This window comes from Mus caroli, unplaced genomic scaffold (genome assembly GCF_978045245.1).
Source record: "Mus caroli unplaced genomic scaffold, Mus_caroli_1 scaffold_6, whole genome shotgun sequence".
NCBI classification, from domain to species: domain Eukaryota; kingdom Metazoa; phylum Chordata; class Mammalia; order Rodentia; family Muridae; genus Mus; species Mus caroli.
In genome coordinates, this window is record NW_028227261.1 from 142,315,952 (window position 1) to 142,333,387 (window position 17,436).

The 17,436-nt window shown below is 40.2% G+C and overlaps 1 protein-coding gene and 1 pseudogene across 8 annotated transcripts; both read right to left on the bottom strand.

Annotated features, from left to right (window-relative positions):
- Positions 1 to 73: 73 nt before the first annotated feature.
- LOC147004408 (protein yippee-like 5 pseudogene) lies at positions 74 to 4,493 on the bottom strand (annotated as a pseudogene).
- LOC110292389 (RNA-binding protein 12B-A) lies at positions 2,076 to 13,435 on the bottom strand. Of its 8 annotated transcripts, none has more exons than XM_085839472.1 (3): positions 13,223 to 13,435; positions 13,001 to 13,065; positions 3,008 to 9,593 (listed from the first exon to the last, which is right to left on the bottom strand). In XM_085839472.1, the coding sequence occupies exon 3, from the start codon at positions 9,563 to 9,565 to the stop codon at positions 7,055 to 7,057; it is 2,511 nt and encodes an 836-aa protein (XP_085695598.1). In that variant the 5' UTR covers positions 9,566 to 9,593; positions 13,001 to 13,065; positions 13,223 to 13,435; the 3' UTR covers positions 3,008 to 7,054. The 8 variants fall into 8 exon arrangements, 5 of the variants coding, with proteins under 5 accessions (XP_085695598.1, XP_085695596.1, XP_085695595.1 ...); XM_085839470.1 differs by having other exon boundaries at positions 3,008 to 10,186; XM_085839469.1 differs by adding an exon at positions 10,137 to 10,186 and having other exon boundaries at positions 13,001 to 13,435.
- Positions 13,436 to 17,436: the final 4,001 nt, after the last annotated feature.

Sequence of the window (17,436 nt, forward strand, 5' to 3'; positions counted from 1 at the left end):
CTGTATATGTTCTATTAAAAAAGATTGTATTTTTAAGCATTTCAGAATTAATGCACTATAAATACATGTGTGACACACAAAATCACATACCTATTAAAGGTGAAAAAAGTATGTGAGTAACAAAAGATTTAATAATGCCTCATACTTTCTTGTAGGATAAAATTTGAGGTTTTGATTACCAGAAGAGGTCAGTTAATAATCCTATGCCCTAATGCCTTAAGTAAACACACTGCTTCTTTTACTTTTATTATATAACCTTATGTTTCATCATCTGGTATGAAAATTTAGTGTTTTCAACTAAAATTGAACACAGTAATGATTTGAGATACTGATAACAGATTTTATAAGTGTATATATAAATGATTACATTCTAATTTTAAAAGGCCACATTCAACCTTTCTTGTTTTCAAACAAAACTGCTCTCACTCAACAGCTCTGCACATTCTACTTGTATAAGTTATTAATAATTGGAAGGCAGGTACTTTCTTAGAAATGTTGCCTTATCTTAGAATGCCATAAAGCATTAAACACACTCTACTGTCTTATCAAGCCACCACTGTCAACATGTCTATACTTTACTCCTAAAGCTACAAAATGTTTGTTATATCTTACCATTTTCTTTTGGTAAAGAACCATGCTTTTATGACTCTCAAAGCAATGATCAAAACAGAAAAGTTTGTTTTCAACAAAGAATTGCTTCCTGAGAATACTTTTCAAATTACCTTGGAACATTCTAAGGTGAAATGCCTAAGACTACTTTAAAGCCCCTAGGTAGGTATTAAGGAAGTCAGGTTGTTACTGAAATTTTATATATTCTTGGTCAGAATTAAAATTGGATTTTAGGAGGAAATAGCTACGGTATTTCTGATGCTGCTCAACAAACAGTAACTTTTCTGAAGCATTAACTGACTTATCTTTCAAGTTAATGTCTAAGGCAGCAAGCAATTCTGGGCAGTTAGTGTTCTCAAAAAATGTTTTTTTTTTTTCCTTCTTCCAACCACCAATTATCATTTATATTACTATGCTTAAGTTACATGGGAAAAGACAACCAAGCAGTTCTGCCCCATTTCAGAAAGTTTCCAATCAACACCAAGTCCACGGTGACAAGGAGCTAGTGATGGTGACATCTGTAGGTCAAGACTAACACGAAGAATGGGTTTTGGTGCTAGAGTTCCTCTCCAACAAGAAGATGGCACAGTGGCCAGCACAAGTCATGCTAACACTGAGCCTCCAATGCTGGGCACAGATTTGGATCTCTTCTTGAAGCTAGCAAATTAAGTGAATAACCGGGTTAAAAAGAAAATTTTAAATGAAGCCCAAGTAAATTTGAAAACCATGCTTTGACATACTTTCCACTCAAAATGTACACATAAACCCTCTTTTTACCCCATTTTCCCCTCACATAGCCCACCATGTAGCTGCAAACTCTTCTGCCTCAAGAAGTAAACACAGGGAAAAAACAGCATATGCATAAAATTCTCTCTACACACTGTTGGATGGAAAATACAAAATTGAAAAAAAAAAGTTCCATTTTAGAGTCTCACAACCTCCTTTTCTTTTTTTTGGTTCTTTGTTTGTTTGTTTGTTTTTTTCAGACAGGCTTTCTCTGCCTGCCTTTGCCTCAACACAACTGGCATTTCTCACAATCTCTTGTTCCACAGTTCAGTAAAGGAGACCTGGGAAAAGATGGACTTACCTTTTTTCTTCAAGAGTAATCAGATGGTATGTGCTCTTCAAAGCCTTCACTCTTTCAAACTAGTGCACGTTCCAGGATCACACAGCCTTCCTTATAACACTGGCAATCTTCAGTAGCAAACTCATAGATCCATCCAGTTTACTATTTTGCAGCTCACATTTCAAACCATGTGGCATGACCTGATCTTGAACTTCAATGTACTGCAAGTTAACTACCTTGTTAAAAAGAAATGTTCTACCAGTGGTGCCTGTGAACCAAGTAGAGATGGGTTCTGAGCAATTGGTCAGGACTGTATCCCAGTTTGCCCAAGAGAAGAGACGAGTACCACCAATATGATCAAGAAAGATTCTAAAAACACATGTGTTAGCCGGGCGTGGTGGCCCATGCCTTTAATCCCAGCACTCAGGAGGCAGAGGCAGGGGGATTTCTGAGTTCGAGGCCAGCCTGGTCTACAAAGTGAATTCTAGGACAGCCAGGGCTATACAGAGAAACCTGTCTCGAAAAACCAACCCCCCCCCAAAAAAAAAAAAAACAAATGTGGTGGCAGGAGCCTGTTCTCCCACTACATGGAAATCAGAAGCAGGAGGAACAGTTGTCATCCTTGGCTTCAGTGAGTTCAGGACTAACATTGTCTACATAAGACCGTCAAAACAAAAGAATATAAAAATTAAGATTCTTTATATAAACAAGTTTATAAAAATAAAAGGAATATTATATATCACATTTTAAGGGAAGCAAGGCAAAAATCAAGCTATTTTATGACTATTAACACAACCAGAAACCATGTAACTACATTAAAAATGTGAAAACTGGGCTGGTGGTTAGCATTTAGTCTGAAATGCATTTTGAGGCCCTGGGGTTCATTCCCAGCACCCCCTAACTCCCCCAAAACAGACAACCCCAACTTGTTAAAAAGCCTATACTTTTACATCTCTAAGAAAAACTAAGGTTATCTGATTGATAGTTCTGAACATCAGCTGCTAATGCATAATGTAAAAGTAAAAGTGACAAGGTCACTGCCTAATAGGTAATAAGGCTCAAAAGTCACTGCTTTTTAACAATATTCTTAGCTGCTTGGTGAATGAACACTTCTAGGACGGTTTTACGTATCATACAGGTTTAAGTTTACTTTCTAGGTATGAACTGGAGAGATGGTTCAGCAATTGCGATCACAAACTGCTGTTGTAGAGCTCACAACTGTCTGTAGTTCCAGTTTCAGGGAATCTCATGAACTCTGCTTAGCTCCACAGACACATGGTTCACATACACACCTGCAAATCACTGACTCCTATAAAAGATTAAGTGAACAAATATCAAGACACAGTGCTTCTGATTAACAGCTGCTCTCTACCCAAGTCTACCATTCTACCCCAGGCCAGTTTGAGAAACAATTACATGTTTAATAATCTTTCACTTTAAGCTTTATCTTAGTTGTCTCATTGTGCTTGGCTTAGACATTCCAAATGTTTCATTCTACCTTAAAATCCTACTAGTTTGAAGACTATGTCTTTTTTTTTTCAAACAATATTTACGGTTTTATAAGTAGGATATTTATTAGTAAAAACAGAAACTTATGCAGGCTTCAGATTTAAGTGACTGAATGTTCATTCAGAATACTGAAAGTATTGTACACTTTTACAATAGCAAAATGATATACGGAATTAAAAAATAAACTTTGTACATAATTACTCAGTGTGAGAAATGTCTGGTTGAACAAAGTGTGTAAAACTGTTTTATATAAACTATAAAAATCACAAAATTAAAACAAAGAAGCTGGTGAGATGTCTTGGCACATAAGAGCACTGACTGGTTCCGAGTTCAAATCCCAGCAACAACATGGTGGCTCACAACCATCAGTAATGAGATGTCACACCCCATCATCTGTTGTGTCTAACGACAACTACAGTGTACTTACATGGAATAAATAAATCTTTGAAAAAAAAAGAAAAAGAAAACAAAGAATTTTGACTTGGAAACCAATATAAATTCTTTAAGTCACTTTCTCCTCAATTTAGCTAACAACAGTTAAGTACCATACTTTTTCTCATTCTTGTTTTGTTTTTGTTTGTTTGTTTGTTTTTGAGACAGGGTTTCTCTGTGTAGCCCTTGCTGTCCTGGAATTCACTTTGTAGACCAGGCTGGCCTCGAACTCAGAAATCCACCTGCCTCTGCCTCCCGAGTGCTGGGATTAAAGGCGTAGTTAAATACCATACTTTTTATCACTCTTTAAATGCAACTTTAAAAGCAAATAGATACTCCTAAAAATATTTTTATCATGATGTAAGAAAATAACACAACAAAAAATATTTATATACAGGGTATAATCAGGAATGTGCTGGTATTGAAATTGGTTTCCTAACATAGTCTGACTTCAGGCACCTTGTTTGACTTTCTAAACTTCATTTCTCATTTATAAAATATAGATATAATAAACATTGAGATCATACACATAAAGTGCTTATTGGCTAATATAAGTATCCACTGTCAGCTAGTTCTATTATTGTGAACAAGGAAAATCTAATTGAATACAAAAAGAAAATGAGTATCAAAAAAGTCAAAATTCATTCAGAAATCTGTATTTATTGAGTCTGAGTTAACTACTGAATACAATGAACCACCACTAAGTTCCTCCTAGAAAAATTCATATTCTTCCCCAGCCTGAGAGTTCCCATTACCCTAAACAGATTATTTTACTGTCTTCTGAACATTTTGTGTAAACTCAGCAATCTATTTAGTATAAAACCTAGAGCCCAGCGCTAAGATAAAATGGTGTTGAAGAAATCATAGACCTGTACATCGTTAGTACAGATTAGATGTCCTGCTCAGCGCATACTATAATATAGCTGCTGAGAAGCTCACACTACCCAGAGCAATTCTTTTGGCTTTGTCCTTGTTACACAAATACAAGTTAGTAAGGATTTCAAGTGCAATTTTATTTTTATAAAACTTTACAAAGTTGTGAATACAAATTTTGAGATTTTCCTGAGGCATCACATGAGAAAATTTCACTTCACAGTAAGTTCATTTTTTGGACTAGTTAAAGTTCATAGGAGACAGTCTCACAATGTCTCCACAAACACTTTTACAGGCAAGTAGCAATGAAAGTGCCAAAGCTGATTAATCAGTTATACTCAATGGTTTTATATTGTCACCTTGACACAAGCTGGAGTTATCACAGAGCTTCAGTTGGGGAAGTACCTCCATGACACCCAACTGTGGGGCATTTTCTCAATTGGTGATCAAGTGGGAGGGGGGCCCCATGTAGGTGGTACCATCTCTGGGCTGGTAGTCTTGAGTTCTATAAGAAAGCAAACAGAGCAAGCCAGGGGAAGCAAGCCAGTAAGGAAAATCCCCCCATGGCATCTGCATCAGCTCCTGCTTCCTGACCTGCTTAAGTTTCAGTTTTGACTTCCTTTGGTGGTGAATAGCAACATGAAAGTGTAAGCTGAATAAACCCTTTCCTCCCAACTTGCTTCTTGGTCATGATGTTTGTGCAGGAATAGAAACCCTGACTAAGACAAAATCGTACCAGCATAGTGGGGTATTCCTGTGACAATGTTACCAAGTTTTGGGGAGGACCGTGGAAGGATTTTGGAACTTTGGATTAGAAGATCCATTCGATGTTAAGAGCTCTGTGGGATGTTGTGTAGGAGATTAGAAGATAATGTTGAGAACAGTGCAGAAGATGGAGACCTGGCTTGTGAAATTTCAGAGGGAAGAGTAAAGACTCTTTATCAGGGCTGTTGCTATTTTGATTGTGAAGATTCTGAGGTTTGGATTACCTGGGGCTGAAGAATCAGCTGTGATTAACAAGATACTTGAACCACTAAAGCAAACCTTTGTATTACTGGGACTGTTGATGCTGGTTAGCTGGAGCTAAGGAATTAGCAGCAACTAAAAAGAGACCAGCACCATTGAGGTGAAATCTTCTGGGAAGTGTTTTCTAAGAGCACAAAGAGCAGTGTGTTCCAGAGATAGCAAAGGTTGTACCTTGTGTTGCAACTGGACTTGGTAATGTGTAAGAGTCAGACACTAGTACTGCTTTTGAAGTCATGAGGGGTCATGAAGAGCAGCTGATGCTCAGCACTGTGAGAGGCTGTGGAAGGACATTGGTGAAGGTGCAGACTCAGTTGCAATTGATAGTCCAGGACTGAAGGAGTCATGCAAAGGAGTTGAGGCTTGGCACCATGAAGAGAGCCTATGAGAGGCAGTAGGTGGAGCATAGATATAGTAGAAGACAGCAATGTTTTGGAGATGACAGTACCATCAGATGACCACCAAGAACAGCAGCAGCAGTGAAGTATAGGCAGCTGGAGCCTAGAAGACAAGCTGTGTGCTATAATGGGCAGGGTTGGACATGTGACCCAAGCCCTTGGAGGAGTCTAGAAGATGGTGAGTGAATCCCAGACATTGGACCGCTGGAGTTTGATTTTGCTTTTGACTGTGACCTTGCCCTGATATTTTTCCCTCTTGAAAGAAGAAAAGTATTTTAGTGGAGCCCACAGTTAAGAGACTTTTCATATAAAAAGACTTCAGATTTTAAAAGATATTTGATATTTTAAAGGAAGTGAACTTTTAATATGTAAAGACTATGGGGTTTTTAAAGTTATTTAGATCTTCGGAAAGAATAAGAAAGTAAGGGATGAGGCTTAATAGTGATGTGTTTGTGTGTCAAGTTGACAAGGGGTCAAGTGTACTGGCTGGTTTTGTATGTCAACCTAGCACAGCTGCACTTATCACAGAGAAAGGAGCTTCAGCTGGAGAATTACCTCCATGAGATCCAGCTGTGGGGCATTTTCTCAATTAATGACCAAGGTGGGCGGGCCCCATGTAGGTGGTACCATCTCTGGGCTGGTAGTCTTGAGTTCTATAAGAAAACAAGCAGAGCAAGCCAGGAGAAGAAACCCAGTAAGAACATCCCTCAATGGCCTCTGCATCAGCTCCTGCTTGAATTTCAGTCCTGATTTCCTTTGGTGAACAGCAACATCGACGTGTAAACTGAATAAACCCTTTCATCCCCAACTTGTTTCTTGGTCATGATGTTTATGTAGGTATGGAAGGCCTGACTAAGACATCAGTCAGTGTTCATTTCCTTCTATGATTAAAAACAAAATAAAAACAAAGTAAAAAATGAAAACAAAGAATTCAAGAAATTCTCTCCCACCTGTCAAGAACGGAATATTTTTAATTTTAAAGTAGGGGGTAAAAGAATGTCCATTTATAAGCAAAAAGAAACGAGATTTACATAACAAATTTTTTCTATTCACAAGTTAAAAATAAAATTTTTCATCTCTATAAAAAACTTTACTTTCACTGCATGAATACTGTGGAAGAAAACTGTTTACTTAGAAAGGCCCTCTAAAGCAAACTAAGCTTAACTTTTCGGGGACCAACTGGTCTACCACTTAGATCTTTAACTGCAGCTAGAGCTTCATTATAATTTGTCATAGCAACAATGGCTTCTCCTATAGGTAATCCTTGCTCATTGTATTGTAATGAAACGGAATCAGGTATGACTTTATAACCATGAAAAAAGTCTAAAATTTCATTAGCATTAGCTTTGAATGGAAGATTGGATATCTTGACAGGAATTATTTTACCTGAAACACAATTTAAATTTAGATCAGACATAACTTTTGTATCAGGAAAACTTCCAAATTTATACTTTTCAAAATCAAATTTGCCACTTTGTAGGTGATCAAAGTTCACAAAAGGATGTTGACCTCTGAAATCAGGTGGGGTCCAAAACTCCTCTCCAGGAGATCTAAAATTTTTAGGAAGTCGAAGGTCCTTCTCTGGAACTTTCCTGAGGTCTTCCACAGACACCCGCCTAAAGTCCTCATCAGTGGGATATCTCAAATCTTCTTGGGAGGTCCTGAAGTCCTCATCAGAAGCTTGCCTGAAGTCTTCATCAGCCACATGCCTGAAATCTTCCTCTCGGGAACGCCTGAAATGTTCTTGGGGTGGCCGTCTAATGTGCTCCTGATAGGATCTCCTGAAGTGCTCCTGAGATGGCCTTCTGAAGTCTTCTTCCCAAGGGCTTCTTAGCTGCCTATGATCTTTTTCATGACACTGCCTAAAACCATCTTCCTGTGGCCATTTCCAATCCTCCAGAGGCAGTCTCCAGTCTTCCTCCCTAGAGTGGCTGGTATGCTCCTCCCAGGGGCGCCTATAGTCTTCTGGGGAGTGCCTGAAGTCCTCAGGAGAGCGCCTGTCAGACTGCCGGAAATAACCTTGGGGATGCTTGTAATGACCCATTTTCCTTAAGTCTTTTGGATGATAACGAAGGCTTTCAGACTGGCCAAATGAACAGGATGACGGATCTTTTAAGTCAAACAAACATGAACAGTCATCTCCACCATGTGACTGGGAACAGGCTTGTGTCCTCTCATTAGACAACCAGGAAAAATTTACACCAAACTCCTTCATTTGTTCCTCAGATATAACTCTTAACAACACCTCTATCCCCAAAAATCTTTGTCGGTTCAAACGTTCAGCTTTCATGGCTTGTTCTTCTGATTTAAATCTCACCAGTGCTTCTCCCAAACCAACTCCCTTGTCATCACAAAGCAGATAAATGTCATCCTCAACAAGAGAAAAGTCTGCAAAGAACTTCTGCACTTCACCTTTTGTAACATCAAATGGTAAATTTCTTATATATATGCACAGCTTCTGACCAGAGCCAGAGAAGCCTTCTTGAGAGTACTTTTGTGAAACACGTCCTGGCCTTTCTTTCTCTAAAGACTCTGGTCTCTTCTTCTCGTAGCATTCAATGATTCTCACCATTTCCTTCCTAGACACTGGATCAATAAGAACTGGACGATATTGTAAAACAGTCTTATGCAAACCCAGGGCAGTATTATAGTCTTTTTGATTCTTGAACATCACAAAGGCATAGCGTGTTCTTCTTTCATCTTTATACACAAACTTAATCTGGTCATTAGTCAGGTCAGTATCTCTAAAGAGATTCCTTAAATCTCTTTTGTTAGTATTTAAGGACAGATTTTTTAAGTGAACATAAAATCCAAAAGGAGAGCGAGAACGTGCTCTAGGAGATTTTGAATGAGACCGTTTCCAAAAATGTCCACCATTAATCCTTCTTGAAGGAGAATGCTCTTCAGATCTCATATGAGGAGTGTCACCTCCCTCAATTGCAGTACCACCAAATTCAATCCACTGTTGTTCTGAACCCTGCATGACTTCTATAAATCTTGAACCCATGAAACTTCTATGGCATTTAAGACCTCCTGAAGCATCAACACATGAAGCAAATTTTACTATAGCATCACCATTATTTCGGCCATCATGATGTTTTAAGAGAATTACTCCATCTACACACAAACCAGAGAAAAAGACACGGACATCATCTTCATTTACTAAGTAAGGCAAACCTCGTAGAAATAAGTAAGGATTCTCAGCCTTCAATGGCCTGGTCTTTCTTGGCCTTAAGTCAAGTCCTGTACCATTTGTATGAAACCCAGCATCTCGATTAACCGAAGAGCCATATCCAGAATAACTTTCTTCTTCCTTCAGAGCATCAATAAAATGAAACACGTTGCCAACCCCTGATGCCCCGGATCCTGGTCTCCCTCTTCCTTCTCGAGCAGTTCTTTTCATTTCTATGGTCTTCTGCATTTCTACCTTGCTACTAAGAAAAAGCTCTACAGATGAATCCTTGATAAGCCCTCCTGAGCGACTTATGGCACGTCTTGCATCTTCATCTGTTGCAAAAATTATAAAAGCCTCCCCAACTTTCCCTCCGATTATATGCACTCCTCCATCAGGAATAGTCAATCCCTTGAAGAAGTGACGGATATCCACAGGACCCGCAATAAAAGGAAGCCCCAGTAAACGGATGACTACAGCCATGCTGAGCTCAAGCCACAGCAATAATGACCTGCAGACAAAAAGGTACACATAATAGCAAGTCTTATTTTGCAGTACCTTAGCACAAACTAGCTTAATAATTACCTGGTTCCTGCCTTCTTCAGCATTCGTAAATGGAAAACAAAATACCAATCCACAGAAAACCTGATGTTATCTAACTCTTAAAACAAATGCATGTTCTCCTATATAAACATACAAATAAACCAACTGCCTTAAACATTTTCACATCACCTACCCTATTCAATAGGATCATCAAAATATCAAATCTTCCTTTGTAAGTCTGCCAAATGCTACTTCACAACAAGACAAAACTACTTTGAGACCCTTTAGAAGCACTGAGTCCTATGCAGTCTGCCTCTCACTAACCACAATAGAGTTTACACATCCAGAAAAGCCAACGACGGTCAGAATACAACTTCTGCTCCCGATATTCAGCTGCCTAACACTTTATCAACTGGTCACCATGTAAACAACAGAATAATGAGTACAAGGATCCACTAATCTGTCTGATTTTGTCACACTTCTGTGGAAGCCTTACACTCTGATGTCTTACCTTTGCCTTTTATTTCTTGCAAACCTGTTTATTCTGTAAAAGCAACTTAACTGTGGAAAGAAAATGAAATATAATTAATCTTTCAACTCTGCAATCAATCTCAATGCCTGATATCCATTTCAGAATTACCTATTAAAGTAAAACAATATAAGGTATCACAAGTGCAGCCATTATAAGTAGTCTTTTTTGTCCTAAAGGGAAACTGATTACACTTCGGCAAAAGGAACTATAACACCAGAACAGACAATTGGGAGGTACAATGAAAAAAAAAAAAAGTGTGATCAAAGCTATACTACTTGGTTGGAACTTGCTTGAAACGAATATGAAGAAAGTATTAGATAGTTTTGAGAGTAGTGGTCTATACATGAGTATATAAATATTTCAAAGCCCATTGAATTCTATTATTAAATAAAGTCCTAGCTTATCACATGCTAATATACTGAAGTTTTACATGTACTTAAAATCTATTTCAGGAGTAAAACATCAGTTTTGAGACCAAGTATTTTTAACAGCCTCACATCACTTTACCTAACAGTGATCCAAACATGTAGTTCATACTTATATCCAACTCACATGCCATTCTGCACCCTTGCAAAACATAACACTAAATTGAATAAAGCAACAATTCAAAATGCTATAGTGAATAAAATTACCAAAGTTCCAAAACTATCAATATTATACAATAAATCCAAACCAATGGCTACCATATGGATCCAAATTTTAGTTCTGCATACTATCAATACAGAAATAAATGTCATTATGATGTAATTAAGGAAAATACTATACCTTCCCTAAAGAAAAACTTAAAATATTCAATGTTACTCATTTCATACACTTACAAGAGTCAGTAGGCTACTAAAATTTATCTCAGGCATACACAAAAACACACACTGTACCAACTATGAGTTTAACTCTGCAACAGACACTTTTAAAAACTATCCTACACACTTACATTATGAAACCCTTAATAATAATATAGAAAAGTAAATATATAAAGACTTATTAGTTTGGAATATTGGGATTGCCAATATCTATTATTTAAAGAAAAAACTACTCAGCTTCATATTGTTAGGAAAACTTATTAGTAGCACTTTCACAGACAACCAAACAATATTTACCAAGTAACTTTTTAAAGTTGAAAAAATAATCATTGTAACTAGTATTAGTTTGCAAATAAAATTTATCTTCAAGTTTGAAAAGCTGTCTTTAACAAACAGGTGGGGAGGGTCTACAGATTAAATGCTTAAACCAAAAGTTAATCAGTAAAATAATGGAACTACATTGTATGTAGTACACTACATATGGAAATTATTGAGATTTGTTATTAAAATCTTTGCAGTACAAAATATAAAGCATACATACACTAGATCCAAACAAATGAAAAGAAACCTGTAAGTTTGATTTCAACAAGTCAATATTCACAACCTTCAAAGAAAACTATAAACGGCTCCTTGAAACCTGTCCACATCCAAATTCTAAGACTCCTAGGGAAACTGAATTGGCTGCTTTTCAATTTGTCTGTCTTTAAACTTTTTCAAATCCAAAAAGAGCTATATACCCCGAGGATAAGAATTCGGCTACAAATACATAAATTCTGAGACAGTCAAGGAAAAAAGCACATACCAGTTTAAAGTTGCCTCTCACAACACATCCTGACTTAAAAATCACCTTTTCTGTTTGTCTTAACTAAAATCTTCTTCATTAAGCAGTTTCACAGGCACGAAGCTATTCAATTCCAATCCAACGGACCATAAGTTTGTTTTAATTTGCCAAATAAAAGCTAATGTTTACACTTTCATGTCCTTGCCATAGCAGGGTAAGGTATCACTCGCCCACAATCAGGAACGTCTAAGAGAACATCTCAGAGACTCAAAGTATACACTATTTCCTTACAATCTCCAGAAAGTCTACTGACACATCAGCCTGCGCCAAAATCCAAGCACAAATTATCCTGTCCTAGTTTTGGATGCCATTGCACAAATATCGAACAACACAATAACCCTGTTGTTTAGTGATGCCACTGCTGTCAGTCCTCTACTGAACTGCTACGAAAAGGAAGGGGATCCTTGAAATTTCATTTAATGAGAAACATAAGTTAAACAATGTTGCTAATTTTACCAAGCCATCCTTCCATTTAGATCACCTTAAATAAATGATCTTATGTGTGCATCTTTTAATCATGATGCAGAGGAAAACAGTAGATTGGACTTAAGAGCTGTAATGTCAGTTCCACTTGATTTTAACTAACATAGCCATTTTCCAGACCTGGCAAGAGAGACAAGTTTTACTATGTGCCTCCAACGTTCTTACTACCCAGTATCAAGAACCATTAAAATCCTAAATAAGAATTTTCCTTGCAGAAAATCTACCTCAATCCACAAATATTCTGATAAGATCTGCCTTTTATGATGTAGATGTTTAAAATTAAAAGGCGTCATGACCACGTAGGGCCATAGTTCCGGGTCAGGAACCGTTAAGTGAAGACGATTCCACAGGACACACGCTTCCCCCGTTATCCATCATCGTCGATGGGGAAATCCTCCGAAGACTGCGACTCGACTTAGTCCACGCTCCGAGCCAAAGATCAGAGTTTCCTTCTTTTAGCGCCAGGCCAACATCCTAGGTCGGATCCGATACTGTCCCCAGACTCGGTGCCCGAATCGGCTTTCAAATTAACCAGGACCGCCCAACCCGCGTTCCTTTGCGCTCCGTGGTCCTGAGGACAAACGCACCACCCCAGCTCGCCCGAGGGGACTGGCTCCCAACCTCACCGCGCCGCTCTGCGCACCTCCAGCCCGAGAAAACCGGCCTGCCGGCCTTTCCCGCGCCGCTACCAACGTGGGCATGGCAAAGAAAAGAAATACCTAGGCGCTGCTCCGAGATTTTCGCTGTCAAGATCCCAGGAAGCTCACTCGCCGCCACACGGAGGCTGACAGGAGGAAGTCGGGGGTCAGCGAGCGCGGCCCTAACCGCACCAGCCGCGCTCGCCCCCCGCCCAGCAAGCCCGTGCTTCCGGCTCTCACCCCCTCCCTTCCCCCATGCCCGGCACCCTGAGAAGTGCTTCGCTCTGGGCAGTGACCACACACCACACAAACGGAGAAGGGACGCTCCTCGACGCCACAGTCTCCGCACGGCCTACCAGGCCCCAACACGGCCGGAAGAAAATGGAGACCACGGTCCCCTCCGGTCCGGACAAACCGATGCACCGTCTCTCTGCTCATGCGCAGTTCAGATCCAACCCACAGCAGGGGCGCTCTGGACTCGCTTGTGCAGAGATGCACAGAGCCGCTTGCAGTGGTTAGGGGACTGGAGGAAGGCTTTTCCTTAGGTAATATAAAGCTTTTGTGCATGATCATTCCGTGTCCTATCCATTCTGTAAGCCCGGACCCACCCCTGAAAAATTCTAATCCGCGGAAGGCAAAAGCAAAGATATACAAATCAAACCGGTTTCTTCTTTTCTTTTCAGGGTAAGGAAAAGATGTGAAAGAGGGTAACTGAGATTTCTTTATCCTTCGCTGCTGAGGTTTCTGTTAACAAACAAACAAACAAACAAACAAACAAAAAAGCTACAGTTGTACAAACTGATAAAAGGAATCTGTATTTATCACAGGCCTGCACTGGGCAGCGACTGCGCACACCTTTTATCCCAGCACTCGGGAGGCAGAGGCATGTGGATTTCTGAGTTCGAGGCAGGCGGATTTCTGAATTCGAGGCCAGCCTGGTCTACAGAGTGACCTCCAAGACAGCCAGGGCTACACAGAGAAACCCTGTCTCAAAAAAAAAAAAAAAGAAAAGAAAAGAAAAAAGAAAGAAAGAAAAAGAAAAAAAAAGAAAAGAAAAAAGAAAACAAACAAAACAAAACTTGCAGGCTGCCTTGCCAAAAATCGGTTTTACAGAAAGCTGCCCCTCAGTGACTTTTGACTGTGCTGTTTGATCTATGTGACAAGTCCCAACAAATCACACCGTGCCTTAGTTCTCTATTGGGAGGTTTTTGGGAGGGGAAATTGAGGTATCTTCTGGGAAAGGGAGAAGAAAAGAGACAGTGGAGAGAAGGAGAATATGGTTTGTTTGTTTGGGTTTTTTTGGTGGGGGGGTTGTTGTTTTGTTTTGTTTTGTTTTAGGCCCGTGGCCCATGCAGAAAAGGACATTCGAGAGTGGATGTGGTGTACTTCCAAAGGGACAGACACTGGCAGTTACCACACACCACACAAACGGAGATTGGGACGCTCCTCGAAGCAGCAGCCTCCACATGGCCACCTAGGCCCCAACACAACCCGAAGAAAATGGAGATCACACTCCCCTCCGGTCAGGACAAACCTATACACCGTTTTTCTGCTCAAGAGGATCAACACTGTCATCTCTTGGACAGCTAGGAATGCCTTACACACACACACACACACACACACACACACACTCACTCACTCTTTGTACATGTGAGTCTGTTAGGTTAGAAAAGCATGTAAGTAGGAAGTGAAAAGGAAAGAAAGCATAGGTAGGGAGAAGGGGACAAGAGATGAGGAGAGATGAGGAATGTGTGGTTCTGAGTTAAGGCTGCTTGTAGTGATGCTCACCCACATTTACAGAAATTTCAGCCCAGATTTAATGAGAATTTAATTCACCTGGACCAGAATGCTCATAGACTCTCAACATACCCCATGGGAATTGCCAGCCTCCAACTACCTCCCATGTTGCTCTGGGCTGATTATCCCCCTTCAGTTAACATTCTTCCAAAATAGCATATTAGAGTAAATGCCTACCATTTCTGTCATTATAATATAAAAGGGAAAGTTCTTGTCAATGTAACCACATGCTATTCTCATTATTGAGTCTAAACATTTTTATAAACTGAAAACAGAGTTTTCAGAACAACAAAACATAAAATTAAGTAACCGCACTTAACTATGAAGACTGATTCTTTCCAGGCATTTAGAAACACATGTCTATATCACAAACATACTGAATGAATGTCTCAAAAATTATTGGATGCCCCTCTAAGGCTAAGTAACTTTCTGAGTTGTCATGTAGGCTCTGTTTTAAGAAGATTATATCTCTCTTAGTTCAACCTTGTTAACTAACAACTGCTTTCGACCTTTTCACCAATCAAAAGACCTGGTCCAAACCCATTTTCTGCTATTCCTCCCTCCTTTAGCAGGTAAAAAACCCATTTTCCACACACTGTTTACCTTTGACTCTTAAGACTTAATTACTTCATCCTTCATCCTCCCATGCCAACATGATTTACTCCTGCATTATACAATACAGGCTTTTTAAATCTAAAAGTGGTTTCCCTTCAACTTACTCACCATGGCGTTTCAAAACATTTCTCACTAGTTTTCATGTCCTTTTCTTAGAAAACCAGTCAGTCATAATGGGTTTCTGCCCTCTCTACTCTTTATTTACGGCTTGCTTTATCTCCTCTTTGCTGGCCCTGGGAAAGAATGCATGTCCCCTGTTGTAATGTCTGTTTCTGGTTATCAGCTTGACTATATCTGGAATGGACTACAATCTGGAATTGGAGGTCTCACCTGTGATCCAGATCTTGAGGCTGGAAGACAGAAGTTTCTGACATGGATCTTGGCATGGAGATCTTGAGGCACAGTGGCTGTGAAAAGTTTAGGCCCAAATAAGGTAGTACTTGCCTTTAAACCCAGGAGGCTAAAGCAAGGAGATCTCCCAGTTCAAGGTCAGCCTGAGACAAAATAAATCCTTTAATCTTGGCCACAACTTCTGAAGGACCCCCGAAGAGAGACCCTTACTCAAGTCTCAGGAATAGCGGGCACCCAGCCAGACACTGAGACTGAACTTGCTGCAATCACACGAGGAAGTTTATTAACAGCAAGAAGACCAGACAAGAGCTCAAACCATCATGCTGGGGACGAGACTCATACACCACGCAGGGGTAGAGGAGTTCGACCCCAACCCTATTTTTCAGCAGGCTTATAAAGGCAAAAACCACAAACCAGGGGGAGGATCAGGGAGGAAATAGGGGAAGTCTGGGGGCGGATAGTTTCTTCAAGGCACCTGGGACATTGAAACATTCTGCGGTGGTTTTTCTCAAAAGTTCCGGGTGATTAGGCCATCTGGCAGGGGGCCGGGGCCCATGTTCTCAGGGCAGTCAGTATTTTTCCGCTCTTCATTTCCCCACTTCTTCTTGTGAGTCGCTCTAAGCTTAGAGCAACCCCTCTTCTTTTTCCGGCAAAGTCTGGTACGGTTGTCGGAGCACCATTACCTGTACAGCATTTACCCTGTCTTTTACAAAAGCCACTAACTTATTAAGAATGCAAGGTCCAAAAGTGAGCAAAAGCAAAAGAATGATTAGGGGACCAGCAAGGGTAGAAACAAGGGTGGTAAACCAAGGAGACTTATTAATCCAATTTTCAAACCAGCTCTGTCTATTTTCTCTTTCACTTCTGCGCTTGTCTAATCGGTCCCTGAGTTTAGACATAGAATCTTTAATTACTCCAGAATGGTCTACATAGAAGCAACACTCTTCTTTTAGGGCTGCACAAAGTCCTCCTTCTTTGAGGAAAAGGAGGTCTAACCCTCTCCTATTTTGCAGTACTACCTCTGACAGGGAGTTCAAGGATTCTTCTAGTTTAGTTATGGACTGCTCTGTGGCCCTCAGATCAGTGACCATGGTAGTTCACAAGTCATCAAAGTATCGAGGGGTCTGAATTAAGGCAGTTGTACCTGTGCCAACCCCAGCCGCCACCCCTAGACCCAGGAGGACCACCAAAGTCATGGTAATGGGCTCTCGCTTATGGCGAACTTGATGGTCGAATTCATCGACAAAAGAGCTGTCATCATGGTACAGGAGCCTAGGGAAATCTTTAGAAGTAATAGGGGGGACTAGAGGCATAGAAAATCTTAGGCCCCACTGCCTCCCCTTTATCCAATCTTCCTTTGCCTCTTTTCCTTTCTGAGTAAAAGTGATGTTTAAAGAATCATGGCCCTTATTTCGTCTGGACACTACAATAAGATCCCAGCTAGAGGAAGGGTGCCAATAAGTGGTACCAGTGGTTTCACATCCCCACTGACTACAGAAGAAGCCCTCTGCTCCCCCGCACCGGCGAGCCTCTTTTTTACTTTTTCTATCTCTGGGACAGACATAAAAGGGTAAAGGGGGTGGCTGTGGCTCCGTCCATGGATAATCAGGTCGCTGACACAGATGTCAAGGAGAAGACTTATCTCCTGACTATTCCCGCGAGGGTCCACCAGGCATCCCTGGTCCTCCCCATGGCCTCCTGGGTTGTCTCCCAGGGCGAACGGACAGTGGACATCAGATACAGCTATCTCTATC